Source organism: Lissotriton vulgaris, chromosome 6 (assembly GCF_964263255.1).
Source record: "Lissotriton vulgaris chromosome 6, aLisVul1.2, whole genome shotgun sequence".
NCBI lineage: Eukaryota > Metazoa > Chordata > Amphibia > Caudata > Salamandridae > Lissotriton > Lissotriton vulgaris.
In genome coordinates, this window is record NC_141694.1 from 1,688,852,958 (window position 1) to 1,688,873,108 (window position 20,151).

Below are 20,151 nucleotides of genomic sequence, written 5' to 3' on the forward strand. Positions count from 1 at the left end.
TTTTGCTTATTTCTAACAGTAATGTGTAATTTCAATACCTCAGGGCAGTAAACCTGCTTTAGTGTTAATGTTCATCAGATTGGTACTTTACCACAGAGGGTAGTTTTTGACACAATGAAGATGGCCATGTTGTCTACTCACTTCATCAAGGTCATGCCGTCTGTTTTCAAATTGCGCTTGAAAAACATTGTTCAGTACTCTGAAAAAGGAAACAGACACAATGAACATTATGAAACAAAACAATAATTATTTCAAAAATTGCAGTGTCTATCACTTAATAGGATCTCTTTTAAACTGTGTCAGGACAAGGTCCCTGGCACTGTGTGTAGCCTGCCATTTTCTGCTTCTCTGGCCTGTTTGTCCCCAGTGGCTCTGGCAGCTGCCAGGCCACTGGAGGTTTACCACACTGATTTATGTCTACCAGCAGAACACATGCCTCGCCTGGATCAGAGCCACGACCAAAGAGCAAACCCCACCCACATACTTTAGGCCGAGCTAGTCAAGATGCATGTGTAGTCACTGGTGGTGCAGCTGCAGCTACTACAGACTGAAATGGTCTCTAGGTGACCTAGAAAAGAAATGCCTACAAAGCGCACATAAGTTCTGTGTTGTTGGGAATTTGTGTATTTCTAGGGAAGATCATTCGACCATTTGACTGCTGTTGATGAAAGGAGTTCTACCACAAAGCAGGCTGTGGGAATTCTGGGGTCCTGTGCAGAAAAGGAATGTGAGAGGCCCCTCTAATTTGCATATGACCTGCCAGCAGTCAAATGGTCAAATGATCTTCCCTAGAAATAGAAATGGTGCAGTGCTGTGAGGCCTAGGAGAAGAGGACCCGTTCCCTGGGCCTCCAGTGCTGGATAAGGGTTGCGAGACCCAAAGGAGCAGAGGGCGCCTTCTTTGGGCCTCACATCGACAGTGGCTAAGACAGCAATCTGAAAACAAGCATTGACATAGCCAATAGGTCTCGCCTTTCGGACCTTATAAGTGTTTTGCCAGAACTATTGGCTTTGTCAATGTGTTTAAGCTATGTTGTAGAGCAATGTGGCTGTTGTGAAGCATGTTGAAAAGTTATAATAAAGTGTTATAAGCATTTTTGTTACCTTATATACAACCTAGTAAACATTATTTACAAACGAACGACCCTATTAAAAAAACAAATAACATATACAATGTCTTCCAGTGTGTCTATCTTGGTGCTAAGGTATGCTGTGCTGATGCTCAGGGGATGCTGAGTTATACTGACATGGTGCTGACATGGTGGTGTGCTTGTGCGGAGGTGGTGCTCAGGTGATGCTCAGTGATGCAGAAGTGGTGCTGAGTGATGCTGAGTTGGTGCTGTGCTAATGCTGAAGTGGTGCTGCATTGGTACTGAGGTGGTGTTTCGCTGCTGCTGTGATGGGGCAGAACTGGTGCTGAGCTGGTACTTTGTTGGTTGCAGTGCACTGATGCGGAGGTGGTGATGTGCTGATACGGAGGTGGTGCCGTGGTGGTGTTGAGTGATGCAGAGGAGATTCTGCGCTGGCGCTGATGTGGTGCTGAGTGATGCTGTGGCCGCACTGAATGATGTTGTGCTGGTGCTACACTGTTGCAGAGTTTGCGGTGCTGCGCTGGTAGTGAGGTGGTGCTGTGCTTGTGCTCCGATCATGCTGAGTTAAACTGAAGTAGTGCTAAGGTGGTGGCGTGCTTGTGCGGAGGTGGTGCTCAAGTGGTGCTGAGTAATACCGAGGTGTTGTTCAGTGATGCTGAGGTGGCGCTGAGCGATGCTTTGGTGGTGCTTTGGTAATGCTGTGGTGGTGCTCAGGTGGTGCTAAGTGATGCTGAGGTGGTGCTGTTGTGGTGTTGAGTGATGCTGAGGAGATGCTGGTGCTGAGTGATGCTGCGCTGGTGCTGAGGTGGTGCTGCGCTGGGCCTAAATATTGTTGAGGTGGTGGTGTGGTGATGGTTGTGGTAGTGCTGCGGAAGTGGTGCTGAGTGATGCTGACTGGTGCTGAAGTGGTGCTGCTCTGATGCGGACATGGTGCTGAGGTAGTGCTGCACTGATCCATTGGTGTTGCGGTGGTGCTCAGGTGGTGCTAAAGTGGTGCTTTCCTGGTGCTGAGTGATATTGAGGTGGTACTATGCTGGGGTGGTGCTGTTCTGGGGCTGAGTGGTGCTGAGGTGGTGCTGTTGTCGTGGTGATGCTCATGTGCTGTTGAGTGAAGCTCAGGTGGTGCTGCTGTAATGGTGATGAGTGACGCTGACTGGGGGCATCTAACCGGAGTACCAAGCCAGCCGTGAAGGAAACGGCGTTGAAAACCAGCTCCCCACCTTCCAATCCCGCCGTGAGGGGAAAGGCTCCTACGCTTGCCGTCAGTCGCCCGGTGCCACACACAGCTGGGGAACCACAACACCCAGCTGCCCCGGGGCTCACGCGGCAGGACTGACGCTGTTCACGTGCCAGGAGGCGCCTTATCTGCAGGAGTGCCGAAGCGCTCGGGGGCATCTAACCAGAGTACCAAGCCAGCCGTGAAGGAAACAGAGTTAATAAACCAGCTCCCCACCTTCCAATCCCGCCGTGAGGGGAACGACTCCTGCGCTTGCCGTCAGTCGCCCGGTGCCACACGCAGCTGGGGAACCACAACACCCAGCTGTGCGGCAGGACTGATGCTGTTCACGCGCCAGGAGGCGCCTTATCTGCGGGAGCGCCGAAGCGCTCGGGGGCATCTAACCGAAGTACCAAGCCAGCCGTGAAGGAAAAGGCGTTGAAAACCAGCTCCTCACCTTCCAATCCCGCCGTGAGGGGACCGGCTCCTGCGCTTGCCGTCAGTCGCCCGGTGCCACACGCAGCTGGGGAACCACAACACCCAGCTGCCCCGGGGCTCGCGCGGCAGGACTGACGCTGTTCACGCGCCAGGAGGCGCCTTATCTGCAGGAGTGCCGAAGCGCTCGGGGGGCATCTAACCGGAGTACCAAGCCAGCCGTGAAGGAAACGGCATTGAAAACCAGCTCCTCACCTTTCAATCCCGCTGTGAGGGGAACGGCTCCTGCGCTTGCCATCAGTCGCCCGGTGCCACACACAGCTGGGGAACCACAACACCCAGCTGCCCTGGGGCTCGCGCGGCAGAACTGACGCTGTTCACGCGCCAGGAGGCGCCTTATCTGCAGGAGCGCCAAAGCGCTCGGGGGGGGGCATCTAACCGGAGTACCAAGCCAGCCGTGAAAGAAACAGCGTTGAAAACCAGCTCCTCACCTTCCAATCCCGCCGTGAGGGGAACGGCTCCTGCGCTTGCCGTCAGTCGCCCGGCGCCACACGCAGCTGGGGAACCACAACACCCAGCTGCCCCGGGGCTCGCACGGCAGGACTGACGCTGTTCACGCGCCAGGAGGCGCCTTATCTACAGGAGTGCTTCTCGCCCCCGCGAGTCGCGCGCGGGAGCGACCGGGAGAAGCCCGGGACAAGGGCGGGGCCATCTGCGACCATCAGCGGCCAGAAGAGGCTGGGCTGGGCCACCCCCCTTGTGATCCTTCTGTAGGTACATTTATATATCGAGCTCCCCATATTCAGTACGATACCTTGACGCCCAACCAGCCCTGAACTGCTTCCAGAAGGCGGCATAAACAGTGAACTATAATCTATTGTGCAAGTGTGGGAGAGGGAGGAGATAATTCTTATTCTCTGTTTCGAAGCAGGGAGGACTTATTCACTAGCTTACGTACTAAGGAGGGAGTGTAGTGGTGGACAGGTGGCAGTGCAAGTTCCGGTACCCTCCTCTCCTTCTGTCCAGTTTTTGTCTAGCCATGTCTAACAAAGCGAAAACACGCTCTGCTACGAGCAAAGCACACTCGTCCCGCACCCCAAACTCATCAGGCCTTGAGCCAAATAAAAACAACCTACCGCGATTGACCTGATGTTGTGGAAAGTCAACAGGGAGATTGAGCGTACAGAGAGAAGCTTATGTATTTCACCAATACCTATCCCAGACACACCTACACAACCGACTGACTTAAATATGTCAGCAATCTCTCATACTGACACATTGGAAAATTCTACTGAAGATATTCCTTGTGCGCAGGTGGTAGCACAGGTTGCTACAGATACAACTAGGAATAGAAACAACGCCACAAGTCAAAAATCCAAACAAGGGGGTGGTAGGAAGGGCCAGTCTCGGAAAAATAAATTAAGTATGGTCACACATGGACCAAAAGATACGGAGGTAGCGGTTACGAAAGTAGCAGCAGCATGCCACCCAGCTCCCCCAGAATGGATGGATGAATTAATTGGAGACCTCCAAAAACGCCTAGAAGCCTTTATTATGAGTCAGCTAAAACCAGTAATTAGTAGACTAGACAAAATGAACTGACTAAGCAGGGAAAGTCAAAGGGTCCTACTAACTGTAACCTAACAGCAAATCACATCTCGGCAGGCATTACGCCAGCTGAGTAAATAGTTGGCAACAATAATTGTGTTAGTAATGAGCAATGTACTATTGTACAAGTCCATGATACACCTAAATTGAGAGCTCAGCTAGAGAGGGGAAACATTCATAAGGGGGGAAAAGGATACTGAGAAGGCTCAACAGCGAACAAATGTGTTGCTAGCACAAACAGGGAATTCAACAACTCATATTCCAACTGAAAGAAACCCGATAGGCCTTGAGCCAAATGATAGACCTGACTATCCTGCCCCACATATAAATTTGCCCCCCTGAAGCATGCCCCTTATGTTGTTGTTTTTGCCGGGGTACCCGAACTTAGGGCAGTGGAGAAAGAATCACATATGGAATTAAAAACTAAGATAATTAAGTGGTTGCATACACATGGGCCCCTGCAAGGTGGGGAATGTGGGGATATTCTTCATGTGAGAAGAGTTAACTGGCTAGGCAGCAGGAAGAAAGATATTACAGGGGACTGCATTGTGGTGAATTTTAGGAACACCAATCTAGTGGAATATATATTAGGCAGCTATACCAGGAACAAGACTTGTACCATACGCTCACTATCACTAGGATATTTCTACCCAAGGAAACGAGTCATACACCCTCTGAACTACACTAATGGCAGAACAGGAAGGGCACCAGCTAGTCATTGGGCTAGAATGCATGAGCAGATAGGCCAGTTCACACCAAGTCAGGGCTACCCTCAATGGGCAAACAGATTTAGTCCGCTACTGTCCCTTGATGAAAATGAATGACTACCCCAAATGGAGAAATGTCAAGAGAAGATGGCCAAAAGGGTGGGAAATGAAGTTATGGTAAATGGCGCCTTGGAAAGTTATCAAGAAAAGAAAGCGGAAGAACCCCTAGCAAAGGGAGGAGAGGGAGATCAGGGGGTCATGTCGCTCAGGAAGGATGAACCCAGGCCATATAACCAGGGAGGGAAGATTGGAAAAGCACCCAGTGAAGGTCTGATTTTACTGTCCTGGAATATTGCAGGCCTGGCAGGGAAATCTGAAAATGGAGATTGGAGAAAAAATCTTCGCGGCTCCCATATATTAGCATTCCAGGAGACGTGGGCAATAGAATCCTCCCCCTACCAAATAGAGGGTTATAAATGTTTCTTTGTGCCAGCTCAAGAAGGTAGATCAGGCAGGGCAAAGGGAGGGCTAGCACTGTACGTTGACCTTGATTTAGAAGGTTCATGGACACAGCCCTCTTGGACGTCACATACCCTCCAGGCTGTGGTATTTCAAGGGCAAGGGCTGAGGTTGCTGATATTCAACATCTATAATTCTGGGCCTGTAGATGGGAATAATGCAGTAATCCAGGAATTAGATAACAGACTCAAACAAGAGATCAAGCAAAAGAAAGGGGAAGGAGAACCGATTGTCCTGGTGATGGGCGATTTAAATTGCCATCTATGCCCAAAACTCTTTCCAGTAAGTCCTGATTGGTCATCGTGCTGGGTAGAGAGTGGGCCACATTTTGAGCATAATAAGGAGGGAACAACATTAATGAAGCTACTAGGTACTCACGCTCTCACACACACAATCGATCTGGTGGTCCCGGGTAAAGAGGGTACTCTTATACCAACATTCAAAGGCAGAGGATGTTCCTCCATTATAGTTTATATGTTGATATCTATTTTTGCAAAGGACCAAGTTAAAGAGGTGAGAACGGATTGGAGTCCTTTTAGTGACCACAACCCGCTGACTCTGGAATTAACATATAGCGGTCGCCCCATAAGGAGTATACCGGCAGCCAACGAGCTGCGCCCAGTGGACCAGGGGAGGCGTCTTAGATGGTCACAAATCAATGCCCAGGAGTTCTATAGAACTCTAATAGAAAAGGGTAAAAAGCAGATCCTAAATTGTCTCAAACCTTCAGTAGAGGGAGGTGCCCTGGTCTCAGTGTTCGAGTCTTTAACCAATTTGGTCGACAGACTATTGAAAGTAAAAGCCCCCAGAAAGAATGTAACACAACCACGATGGTTTGACACCCACTGTGCTCGAGCACTGAGAGATTTAAAATCATGTCTTAAAACCAAACCTAGGGATAAGCAGAAAGTAGCCCTCTGCCGACACACATATAAAACTAAGGTAAAACAGAGGAAGACTACGCTGCAAGCAGAAGCCTGGGCTGACCTGAGGGAGGCAGGGGAAAATAGGGACTCTAACAAATTCTGGAAAATTATCAACAGGCCCTGTTTTCAAGACAGCAACGCCCCGGTGATTAGCACCAATATACTCCCCGAACAGTGGGTGGCTCATTTTAAGGGCCTCTACAATCATAACTGTGATACAATCTCTGAAGGGGGTTGGGACGGGGTCCGGTCCAAGGAACTTGAGTTCTCACTTCAAGAAATTAGTCAAGCCATCCAAGGACTGACCCGAAATAAAGCACCGGGACCTGATGGCACACCACCAGACCTCTATTTAAGTAACATCGATCTCTGGGCTCCTATCATGACTAGGGTGTTAAATGCAGCTATAAAATCTGGGCTCCCGCGATCTTGGTCCACCGCATTGATTGTCCCTATCTTCAAAAAGGGGAGTAGGGACAATCCCCAATGCTATAGACCAATATCGTTGATTGATGTGTCAGCTAAATTATTGGGCAGGGCTGTATTAAATCGCCTTATGGCCTGGACAGAAGAGCACCATACCATAGCAGATACTCAATATGGTTTCAGACCGGGAAAAATCAACTAGCGACCAATGTCTTAACCTCTACCTATTAGTTGCTAAGTACACAAAAGCTAGTAAAGGAACAGTCTACATGGGTTTTATGGATCTGGCTGCGGCCTTTGACAACGTAAATAGAAACAAATTATGGGCCATGATGAGTAATCTGGGAATCAACCCTGGACTCATAAATATTCTTAGAGAATTACACTGGAACACCACTGCCAAGGTCCGCTTTAGCACGGGGGAGGGTGTACTGATCCCTTCCCGTGCACCAGCGAGTGAGGCAGGGATGCATCCTTGCTCCCTTTCTATTTTCATTATATATTAATGATTTGGACATCAGACATTAAATAAAACAATTATTGAAATAATAATACAAACATTTTTATCACAAACAAACAAAAAAATTGCAAACACTGAATGAGAGAAACTAGGGGTTGGGAGGATAACCAACCCCTAGTTTCTCTCATTCAGTGTTTGCAATTTTTTTGTTGTTTGTGATAAAAGTGTTTGTATTATTTTTTCAATAATTGTTTTATTTAATGTCTGATGTGAGAATACTTTCTAATGTGTGACATATTGGTTTCTAAATGTGTAAATAGTCTTTGCCTTTAATGTTTGTTAAAGTTTGTTTAGCCTTGCAAATATTTGCAATCAATGTCTTTTTCTGTCAGCAATTCTTTGAAAATATAAAAAATACAAAATGATTGACACAAAATAATGGTGTCTAGGGAAGCGGCAATAAATTGGTTTCTTACCCTGTATCAAAAAAACGTATTTAGTCACTGTGGTTTGGGTACTTTATGTTTCTCACTGTTATAAAGGGAAGAGCACGAACGTGTGCAAACAGCTGTTCAAAACAGCAAACTAAAGTAGACAGATAAAGGAGTGCTAGGAAATAAAGAGAAATAAACAAACGAGCAATCATAACAGTAACAGTGCCAGTCGCCAGAGGCAAGAACCACCCAAGAGAAGGTGGGACAAATGTGAGCAAATAGCCACAGTGTAGTGTAGTTCCTATATTCCCAATAGGCTCTGCGCATTGGAATAACATATCCTATAGATTTGACGTAGGACTTAGGTCGACTAGGTCTCTATCGATTATATTTAACTTAATTGTGAGTACCAGCTAGCTCAGAGGTCACTAGAAACTTTCTCGAATTCACAAGAAGGGATTAGTTTCTGACAACCGCATAAACATGACAACTTTGTTTCCCCAAGAATAAAACTGATCTTCAGGGTCGTGGAAACAGTTGATAGATATTTTACTCAGTCAATCCTGCATGCTTCATTTCATCAGAGGTGCAGAGAAATATAGAGACGAACATTTTCAATAAAAAGGGTTTTATTGAACAGTCTTCTTTCTCAAGCAAGTAAAGTGAACTGCTACAATCGTAATACTGGTTGCAAAGTGTAATGCGTACAGTAAGAAGAGTATTATGAAATAATACTGTAAAAGCATTGTATGGTTCCTAGACCATAGATAAATACATACATAAATAACAAAGGCTAAAAAGTACTCAACTGGTGCTTCTAAAATACGCCTACCCTAATGTACTTAACCTAAGACTAGTACGAGGGAAGAAGTAAGTAAGGTGTAGCATAGGTTTAGTTTCTTTGCCAAGAATCTATCCAAGATTTCTCTTCGGGTCTAATCAGCTCCGTACCTTGATTTTAGAATGAAGGAGGTCTGGTATCTCTGTCTCGGGACTCAATTTCCCAACACCCGCGAGGGGAGCTTGGAAACACTGGAGCTGGATTCTTAGCGAGAGAAAGGACAGCTTCTCTGTCAGTGCGTCAGCTGGAGGGACGGCTTCCATCGGCACTTGCTGTAGCGAGCTGCGTCGGGCAAGTAGATAGTCGAGCTGCTCCGAACCACCGTGTGTTTGCTGGGGCAAGTGTAGGCATATTTATACCTTGAAGGTGCCTAGTTTGACGTAAAGTCAGGCATAATAACGTCATCAAAGAACCCCAAGGGAATGGTAGTTCTTTGAAAACTTCATAATTTCTAGGACAAATCAATATTCAAGCAAGGGGATGTCCCTGACTGCTGAAGCCGAGTTTTTCAAGATATCGTTGTGGCTTTTTGGAACTAGTGGAAGTAGCCATGCCTGTATTTGGACTGGATGGGTTATGTCTAAATATGGGTGTGATTTCTATGCCTATATAAGGGTAATGTGAATTATACCTATATAAGGGCATGAATTGGTAAATTACACTTGGGTTCTAAAATGCTACACAACACCCACTCCACTTTATTATGTTCGATATTACAAAATTCTTAGCATTTTAAACATATCTAAAGCATGATGTGTAAAAATTCCTCCTAAAACACATGAAATGCATTTGAAATGGCTGTACACGAAAAAGAGAATTTGTGCTGTACTAGTTGTTTTAAAAAGCAATATTTTCATTCAAAGCATGTAGTGTGACATTGGAAAATGCTTATCGGAATGAATCATGAAATAACATTTATGAAATGGCTCTTAAATACAGAAGAAAATTCGAGACCATTCCATGACAGAAAATATAAAATGTCTAGGTTGTGAATAAGATCAAATATTGTCACTTGGTAGTGTTTCAAAGAATTCTTGTTCTCTAAGAATAGTTCTACTTTAAGCAGATTACTGTGTGCCAAAAAAAAGTTCAATTTCGGGACAAGTCAAATCGCATAAAAATAGAGTTCTGAAGTTGGAAGTTTTGTTTTGAAAAGTAAAGGTCGAATACAGAGTCCCGTAGAACGCTGTGTGCTAACTTTAAAAAATCATTCTCGTTGTTAGGAGAAAACATCAAATCTTCTAAGCTGGCAAAGAAATGGTCTACCACAATAGGTGAATGTTGGACCACTTCATTAAGTAAACTGATAGCACAAAAATGTGAAGCATCGCCGTCAGCGTTAGCCGCATTAGCAATGTTCGTAGGAGATGGAGATGGTACCTGTGTGCCTGTCAATCCACATATCTCACCGTCAGCAGATTGCGTCTGTGAGATCTCAATTAATGCAGTCATCAGGATTGGTAGCCGCTGGGGACAACACGATGCATGGGCCGTTACCGAACCAAGCAGGGTATCAACATCCGTTGGCAGTGCTTATGGAAGTGTTAGACAGGCATCCAACACATATTCTTCTCCACATAGCAGGCATCGTAGAACAGGAAAGACGCAATCTTGCCAGATTGGTCGGAATGATAGGAAACATGTGGTATTCATGTCTCTCAAGCGAGCTAGGTCCAGGCTCTGTGTTATGCGCTCACGACACTTCATTGCCAGGAGAGTGTTCTCAATGGTGATCTGGGTGTCGTTGCTGACTGGACTTGCCATATCGGAGCAGAAGGAACAAAAATAGTATTCCTGCTACGAGTGCACGAAGTTTGGAAAAATGCCTAGGACTGCTTCAAAAGGTGCTAACAGTTCTGAAAAAACTGTTTTAAATACATGTCCAATACCACTGGTATCAGACATGTTTAAGATATGACCTAACATTTCTACGAAATGTGTTGGACGGTTTGTGGATAAAAGGGCATGTATCTCTGCAAAGGACCTTGCAACTTGTAGTTCATACGTCTCTTTAGACAAGGTCAATGGCACAGTTTTTTGTAAAAGAATGGCTTTCATTCTGCTTAAAGTATCAATTCGAATAGAAGAGATGTTCAGTGAAGGCCATAACGGCGACTCTCCGTCTGTCTTAGCTTTAGGAAACAATACTTGCATACAACAAGTGACCCTGGCTGACACAGTTACGAGGTAGGCTATTCCTGGCATCATTCCACAACAGCTGTGATCATTCAACATTATATAGCTCACGTTAGAAAACTGCCTAAAAATTGAATCTATCACTGCTGCTTGAGAACCTTGCAGGTGGCAGGATAAGTTGTTCAAAGTACCTTCACAGACTCCATGTAAATTAATACCATGGCATAAAAGTGTACCGCTTAGTGCGCTTTTACATTGTGTACCACTAAGAAATACCTCTTTTTCCCCACTCCAACATCTGTGTGTGTATGGTAATTCCCAGGTTGACTTTATGTATTCCTTACCCAACCTTTCATACACGCCTGCTGATATATGTTTCAAACAGTATTGAAAGTGGAAAATCGTGACAGGCAGAGTGATTGTCCCATGTATAATCCATTCTGTTGCAGGTTTTTCCGAAACAGTTAATGGTAATCTTTCCAGTTTTTCAATGCTCAGCACCGTATAGTCTGCTCCTCTTTGTGCCAAACTGATTTGCTTATCTGTAAGGTTAAATACAGAAAACAATGACGTGGTGTTGATTAGACGCCATGGCACATATCCAGAACGGAGATTTTGTAACATCCAGCCTAAAAGCATTATAGAACGTAATAGTGACTGCCCATGCTGTAGCACCAGCAAGTCCTGTTCCATTATGTCAATGGCAGAGGATACTATGCTGTCCAAAGAATAAATTCTGGATGACAGAGTTGTTAATCCATTGTCAACTACAGAGAGACCTTTCTCTAAATTAATATGGTCAATTTCTCGTATTCGTTCTGCAGTCTCTGCTTGCGTCGCTTTCCAAGCTTCATTATAAATGGCATATATACCTGCGTATATGAAACGTTTATGACATCGTTTTGCCAGACCTTGTAAGAAGTCCCTTAAATCAACGCCAACTTTAAGTAAAGATAAGCGTTGTTTAACCTCTGTAAGTGTAGATTTTTGTAGCCACTCAAGGCACAGTTATCCTACACTGTATGTTGTTACTATCCCTGGATGTTGTCTCTGGACATATCTTGGATCTGGCCTAGTTACTGTAAACCCATGTGTCTTGTTCAGGAATCTATCTTGACAGTTATTCGTGTCTGTAGGCCAGATTAACCATTTTTTCCATTCAGGATCAGTTCTGTTTTTTCAAATAAAAGTGATTTTACGTCGACCACCCCCTCTGAAGTGTTCTTACTATCAGGTGTAGGTGTAGGTATGGAAGGTTTGTTTTAATCTTTTATCTTGGCAAGGCCAATACAGGATGTCTCTTCACAGTGTCATTCAAAAACATTATTTGTTCAGGGAGGATGCAGGCTCTAAATAAAGCTTCTATTCCCTGCACCTGCCAGTCTTTTGAGCCCCAGACCGTTTTTGTTTCTATGTTGTCACACCAAAAGTCGAAACCTAATGAGGATGGCTGGGCATAAAAGGTTGCTGAATCAATTTGCTTTGTATTGGTTAACATACTTTTCATTCCTGTCTTATTAACATTTTTAAAGTAAAACGTTTCTGGATTTGAGACATTAAAACCTGGGAAGTATGGACATTTTTCAAAGAATATTTTTGAGCTACCTTTTGGTGGCGTTGGACAATGTTCCCATGGATTGAAAGTATAAACATTTCTAGTGTTTGCAGATTTGTGCAAGTAATGATGACCATAATGATTATAACAGTACATTTGCTCATAATCTGATGAACCTTCAAAGTATTCATGATTTGTAAATTTTGCAGACATCTCTAAATCTGACATCATATTATTGACTGTCTCAAAGTCCAAAACATCAGAAAATTGGCTGGGTGAAACAAAGTTACTCAAGAAAACCTTGAATAGATGTGGAATCTTCAACAGCTCTGCAGGACCAAAAATGTCATGATCAGTTATGTCCCATGCTATACCACCAGGTATAGGAACGGCTGTGATGTTCACTGAAGTCAAGTCTCTTTGTTCACGATGAGATGATTTGTGTGGCTTCAGGAGCAAGTTGATGTTCTTACTTGCTGTGTCCATTTTACTATATTTTCCATGTATCAGCATTCCCAGACTTAATACAATAATTAGCCAAAGTAGGAGAAAGAACATGTCTAGCACAATCCAAATGTCAACCCATGGTGAAACCAGATACGTTTTTTCAAGTTGCTGAAAAAGTTTAGTTACTTGATCTTTAAATGTTTTATTTACTGGCAGCATTTTGGGCTCACTGGGATCCTCAGAAAACGTATCAAAGTTGATGAAATAGCTAGAGGCAGTTCTGTCAATTGTTGGTATTGCATCAGGATTACTGGAAATCGCTGGGGCTACTTGATCCCTTGTCATGTTAGTATAGTCAGAGGCTATATCATTGTAGACAGGATTTTCTTGACGAACTGTTATTTGGGTCTCAAGAGGCACAAGTTCCATAGCTTTATTGCTTAGTCCTTTGTTTTGTGCTGCAGAGTCTTCAAATGTTATCAGTCTCTCAGTCTGAACCTCTTGAATAGCAGCAAGATTTGGTCTTCTGCTACCTATTTGTAGTCCCCTGGGCCTACTACTTATTATCAGCCACACAAGGTGGTTTGACCAAGTCAATTGATACGAACCTGTTCTCTTTTCTTCCAGCAAGGGGCAGCAGTAACACTGTTCTTAATCCGTGGATTGCTAGCACAGGTACTGGTTTTCTGTAAGAAGGCCCAAATTCCCTCTTACCCGCGATCTTTTCTCTGACTAGAAGATCCCCAATCTTTGGAATCCAGACAGGCCTTGCTGTGATGGGTGGTTCTCCTTCAGTGGTCGTTGGCTTCTGCAATGTGTTGCTTAGACTTCTTCTTGTTTCATTTAAGTCCTGTAAAACAGCCAAACGATCTTTGATATCAAAGGGTTTTTGATCTACCACTGAAGTGTGACGATCGAGGTCCTGGACAAACATTCTAGTACCAAAAAGTATTCCACCCAGAGAATTTCTTGGCAGATTATTTAAACTATGTTGAACACTTATTAGATGTTTGACCCACCCGTCACCCGAGCCTAATACCCTAGCTGTTATAGATTGCTTTATGTCTCGGTTTTTTCTTTCCACTACAGAATTTTCATCAGGATGGAATGGACTCGAATACCGCAACGCAACACCCAGATTGGCCATGGCCTCTTTGTAAGCTCGAAAGCTAAACGCATGACCCTGGTCAGAATGTAGTGTGCCGATTGCGTATGTGCCGATAAAGACTCGCAAATCTTTTATAACAGTTCGGGCGTCAGCCGAGCGCTGAGGCCAAATCCAAATGAATCTTGAGCATGAATCCACTGCAACCATGATATATTTATAGTTACCATCCCTTTGTAAGGGACCACAGTGGTCCAGGTAATGTAATGTAATGTATAGGCATTTATATAGCGCACTACTTACCCGGAGGGTCCCAAGGCGCTTCGACCGCTGCGAAACCCTTCCTGGCTTCCCTGAGAGATGGTCCCTTAATGGGTATCTCCAGGGTGAGACCAGGCATCCCCGGCGGTCTGGTGGGGCCGTTAGTGAAGATGAGGCAAGCTAATGCCCAGAGTTGCCAAGTGTGATCGCTGATCAGAGTGGGCACCGAGGCGAGAGAATTATCGAGTCCGCTGACCCTGGTCCAGAAACCTGCCGCGCCGGGAATCGAACCCTGGTCCCGGGCCGTCCTCTGCTCTCGGGTCTGCTGCCTCTAACCAGTGAGCCACACTACTTCACAGGTAAACACATGCTAATGGTATATCTGTAATTAAAAGGGGCGTCTGCACCGGGCGTTTCACTGTTGTTGAAACTTTAATTTTCTGTCTGATTTCACATTCCAAAAATAGTTTCTGGTCCGTTTCCTCATGCGCGGCCACCAGTATCTTTGTTTTTATAATGACACTGTGGCGGAAACACCTGCGTGTGCAGAGGCAAGCCCTTCATGTGCTGCTAAAATTAGTCCTAATCTGTTTTTCATGTTTGGAATTACTCTATCCCCCACTCTAGGGATTTGGGCAAAAGGAACATTATTTACATCAGTTATATAGGAGTACTTGAGTGGAAAGCCTTTTGGTAATGTTTTACCGCTGTCTTTGTTGGAAGCGGTGACAGCCTGCATTATTTCGCTGTCTATTTTTGTTTTTGAACGAGTGATTGCAGCTTCGGAATCCGTTTGCACAGCTGCCTTCGTGGCTTTATCAGCCAATGAATTCCCTGCAACGTGAATGCCATCACGCTGATGACTCAGTGTATGGATCACGTGAGTCTTTTGTAGTTCTTTCTGTAATAGAACTACTTGTTCCCAAAGCAATTTATGCTTGATTGTGCCACCTTTTGCGTCTTTGAAACCGTTTTGAAACCAGTTCTGCAAGTATTCATTGTAAGATTGAACGCAGTAATAAGAATCGCACACTATGAGTGTGGGAAATTCACTATCGGTATTTTGAAGCGCCATCTTGAAAGCCTGTAGTTCAGCTCGCTGAGCTGTACAGTTTCCAAGAGATTGAGTTTTTGTGACCATAGGTCTGAAATTACCATCGCGCCAGCGACCTTAACAATCGCGCACGCAGCACTACAAGCTTGTTTACCCCCAATTGTGGGCTTTGCTGATTCGTCTGTGTATATTATACATTTGTACTGTTCTAGAGGCAGAATCTCAGTGGGCAGAGGACATTATTGTTCGTATTGTAGAAATTCTTGAGTTTTTGAATAGGCTTCAAAAATGTATTCAACGTCTGTTGCCCACAAGAGTTAACCCATTGTATCCATCTCGGATGTAAAGCCTCTGCATTCAGTATGCTTGCTTTTTTCACTGCCTCTAAGGCAGCTACAGGAGTAACAACCATTATGCATTTACCCTGTGCGTGAGCGCTCTCTTTTGCTACTGCAGTTTGAACCGCTGTCAGAATTTTTTCTGTTGAACTGAATTTCATTTCAGCTTGTGTGTACAAGTGTGATTTATAAGTAATTGGTACTTTTTCCCCTTCATTAACGGTTAAGTACGTGAATCCGCATCTTCCTGGGATTATTCTGATTACAAGGTTGCGTACGTTTATGCATGTCTGTAAATGTGATGTTGCTAACATGTCTGTTTGTACTGAATGCAAAATTTCAGTGTGTTTTTGAGTCCAATTAGTTGTTTTAAAATCAGGTTTGATTAATTCGTAGAGAGGTTTAACCCTTTTTGCGTAGTTCAGAATGTAAATTCTTCAGAAATTTAGGAAACATAGAATTGACTAAGTTTTTCAGCGTTATTGGAGGTTGGAGCAGCGCACACTTCTCTAAAACGTTGGCTGCCAGGCTTTTTGCCTTCACTTGATAACTCATATCCTAGAAATGGGACGTTGAGGTGGGCAATTCTTGATTTTTTGAAGTTGAATTTATACCCTTCAGAAGCAAAGCCAAGTGTAATGGTAGTCACTCTGTGCAAGTGCCTATCCAAGTCATCGTCTGTTAGATAGATGTCAACGACATAAGATAATGCCTCATCATCATACGTTTGTAGTAACTCTGTTACTCTGGCTGAAAATAACCCCGGACTATTCTTGAATCCCTGGGGTAGACGACAGAAGTGGCGCTGTGTCCCCATAATCGAGTAAGTGGTCAAGTTCCGGCTTTTAGGTGCAATGTTTTGACAGAAGAAACCGTTAGAAATATCTAATGTGGTTTTATATTTTTTGCGCACAATGTTATTCATCAGTGCTGCACTGTGTGCATTTTGTACTGCAAAGGTTTTGCAACAAGAATTTAAATGTCTGTAGTCCAAAACTAGACAATATGTATTGTCAGGTTTGGAGACAGGAAACAAATGATTGTTCATTGATGAGGTGCATGTTTCAATCACCCCTTGGCATTCAAGTTGATCTAAGATCTCCCTGACCTGTTTTTTTAGCTTCTTGCTAAACTGGATACTGCCTCTGTGCAGTTGGTTGAGTTTTAACTGGATTTTGTGGTGAGGGGAATCCTTATCCCATCCAACATGATTTTTATATATCGCTGGAGCCTGGGCTACAGCCCATTTTCTGGCATAGGTGTATTTTAAGTGAATTGGAATATGATTAGAGAAGGATGGCATAATGATGTCTTGGCCATGAAGGCACTCCCTGACAAATGTTGGTGGCCAGTCTTTTTCAGCTAGAAGAATGTCATAACTCTTAGAGAGCTTCTCCCAAAAGAGTGCTCTTATTTTCCTTGGATGTCCCCCTCCATCCGGAGCGTTACTTCAAATAACTTATGGGGTACACTAACCCTGGTCTCAGCTGTTTCAACTTTAATGTACTCATTCAAGTCCACTGTCTACAGATGATCCTTCAAGATCTTGCGAGCTATGGTGACTTCTGCTGCGCTGTCCAGCATTGTCTGGGCCCACTCCCCGTTCTTGAGTTGTGTCCTCAAGATCCTTGGCATGTCTGATTTTTAGACCTGCTACCTTCTTTTTGGTGAATTGGGTTTTCTTATTTTTTGGAACGTGTTGATCGTCTTTGGACTTCACGCGTTCTTCCTTGTGTTCTGACCGTCCTCTTCTTTCCGATTTCTGTGAGGAAGTCTGAAAGGTCAGAGAGGAATGTGTATCAGTATCTTGATATCTATCAGGTTTTCTCAAATTATCCCTGTTCCTGAGGTTATATCTATTTTCAGAGGGCTCCTTTTGTGAGACCTACCTCTCGATTGAGAACGCTTCTCTTTAGGAATGGACTGTTTAGTGTTTTCCCACTTCTTTTTAAGAGTAGTGAGTGTGTTTTTAATAATGACCTTGTCAGGACTTTCTGTTAGTTGGGGTTTAACTGGTTTCCCACCCAAACTATCTCTACCAATTCTTCATAGGATTTTTCAATTATTCTGGCCAGTTCATATGGTTTCTCAGTTTCATCAAGTTCTCTTAATTTTTGGCGAATCGCCACTGAAGCTGCTTCACCTTTAATATTAGCTAAGATTATAACTGAGACCTTTTTAAAATCTTTCAGTAATTTCATACCCAGATTCAAAGCAGGCTCTGCCCCGTATTAATTTTGAATCTGTTTCAGGACGTCTGGCATCACCACCATAGACGGAACACCATGTGTTTTCGTGTAGATTGCAGCAAAGACTGTACTCCAAGTGTCGCAGTCCTCCAAGTGTTGTGCGATCCCATTGGTAAACAGCTTGTTAGAATCCTGTGTTTCTCATGAGGTGTACTGTCAGGAAATACTGCCTCGATTTGAGTAATCTTTTGAGATACCCAGAATGGAATTTTTTTTCCCTTTTTGCGGGCTATTTACCAATGATTGATTGTGTAGTCTGTGGTATAATTTTATTAGTGTTCCCCTGGTGAGGGGTTTGTTGTGGAATCCTTATAGGAGTTTGGACTGTCAGAGTCCGCATGACATATTGAACCAATTGTCTATGTATTTTTATTAGTTGTTTTAGTTGAACTAATAGTTCTGCACCTGTCATTTCTTCTATGGCAGGATGTGGTGTATAGCTGGCTAATACCGGCCATGTTGCTCCTGGTCTACCTAGTGGACCGAGCCTTGGTAATGTGATTTTGATGTTGTAGGGCGCCTTTAAACCAGAGCTGGTGCTCTTGGTAAGTTAGTGGAATTTCAATGTCCTCGTTGGATTATCCTCTACTTTGTAGAAGTGAAACATGTGTCTGGATTTGCTTCAGGGAAGACAATCCATGAATAGAATACCTCTGTCTGCCGATTTTCATGTGCCTCTATGACAAAAATTACCCTACCACCTCTCGATGATAGGCCATTTGTTATAAGCTTTATTGTGATGGTTTTCCTTAAATTTTCCGTGATGATTATAGCATCCGGGTCGTTTTGTTGGAAACCTGTAATGTCTAAACCCAGTTGGGCTGTAGACGCTGCAGTTCCACTGGCCCCGGGATTATCCTCGTCGGCCATTTTCGTGACTGAAAGTTTGCAGAGCAAGTTTCAAGGAAACAAAGGTAAGGTGCACAATATTTTGGAACACTGTATCCTTCAACGTTGAACAAACCAAAAACTAATACATAGGATTTTCGTCCTACTCAGATATGGCGGGTATTTTATCCTTTTACCCACTCCAGACGTCTATTGGAGTATTTTACGGGAAAAAAGGTGTCTCTGAGAAAAGCACAACTGAGTTACTCTAGTATCTAGCGTTAAATTAGTGCCTTACCAAACGTTGGGCGCCATGTATTGTAGTTCCTATATTCCCAATAGGCTCTGCACATTGGAATAACATATCCTATAGATTTGACGTAGGACTTAGGTCAACTAGGTCTCTATTGAATTTATTAAACTTATTTGTGAGTGCCAGCTAGCTCAGAGGTCACTAGAAACTTTCTCGAATTCATAAGAAGGGATTAGTTTCTGACAACCGCATAAACATGACAACTTTGTTTCCCCAAGAATAAAACTGATCTTCAGAGTCGTGCAAACAGTAGATAGATATTTTACTCAGTCAATCGTGCATGCTTCGTTTCATCAGAGGTGCAGAGAAATAGAGAGACGGGTGTTTTCAATAAAAAAGGTTTTATTGAACAGTCTTCATTCCCAAGCAAGTAAAGTGAACTGCTACAATCGTAATACTGGTTGCAAAGTATAATGCGTACAGTAAGAAGAGTATTATGAAATAATAATGTAAAAGCATTGTATGGTTCCTAGACCATAGATAAATACATACATAAATAACAAAGGCTAAAAAGTACTCAACTGGTGCTTCTAAAATACGCCTACCCTAATGTACCTAACCTAAGTCTAGTACGAGGGAAGAAGTAAGTGAGGTGTAGCATAGGTTTAGTATCTTCGCCAAGAATCTATCCAAGATTTCTCTTAGGGTCTAATCAGCTCCGTACCTTGGTTTTAGAATGAAGGAGGTCTGGTATCTCTGTCTCGGGACTCGATTTCCCAACACCCCGCGAGGGGAGCTTGGAAACACTGGAGCTGGATTCTTAGCGAGAGAAAGGACAGCTTCTTTGTCAGTGCGTCAGCTGGAGGGACGGCTTCCTTCAGCACTTGCTGTAGCGAGCTGCGTCGGGCAAGTAGATAGTCGAGCTGCTCCGAACCACCGTGTGTTTGCTGGGGCAAGTGTAGGCACATTTATACCTTGAAGGTGCCTAGTTTGACGTAAAGTTGGACATAATAACGTCATCAAAGAACCCCAAGGGAATGGTAGTTCTAGGACAAATCAATATTCAAGCAAGGGGATGTCCCTGACTGCTGAAGCCGAGTTTTCCAAGAAATCGTTGTGGCTTTTTGGAACTAGTGGAAGTAGCCATGCCTGTATTTGGACAGGATGGGTTATGTCTAAATATGGGTATGATTTCTATGCCTATATAAGGGTAATGAGAATTATACCTATTTAAGGGCATGAATTGGTAAACTACGCTTGGAT

General features: G+C 44.0%; 1 protein-coding gene across 3 annotated transcripts in view; it reads right to left on the reverse strand.

Moving 5' to 3' along the window:
* LOC147709322 (spermatogenesis-associated protein 7 homolog) overlaps window positions 1–20,151 on the reverse strand; it is a 1,261,012-nt gene that overhangs the window by 244,185 nt on the left and 996,676 nt on the right. For all 3 annotated transcript variants that reach the window (XM_086925461.1, XM_086925463.1, XM_086925462.1), the window contains one exon: window positions 142–199. In XM_086925461.1, the coding sequence (XP_086781587.1) occupies window positions 142–199 (58 nt within the window). The remainder of the gene's footprint in view (window positions 1–141; window positions 200–20,151) is intronic.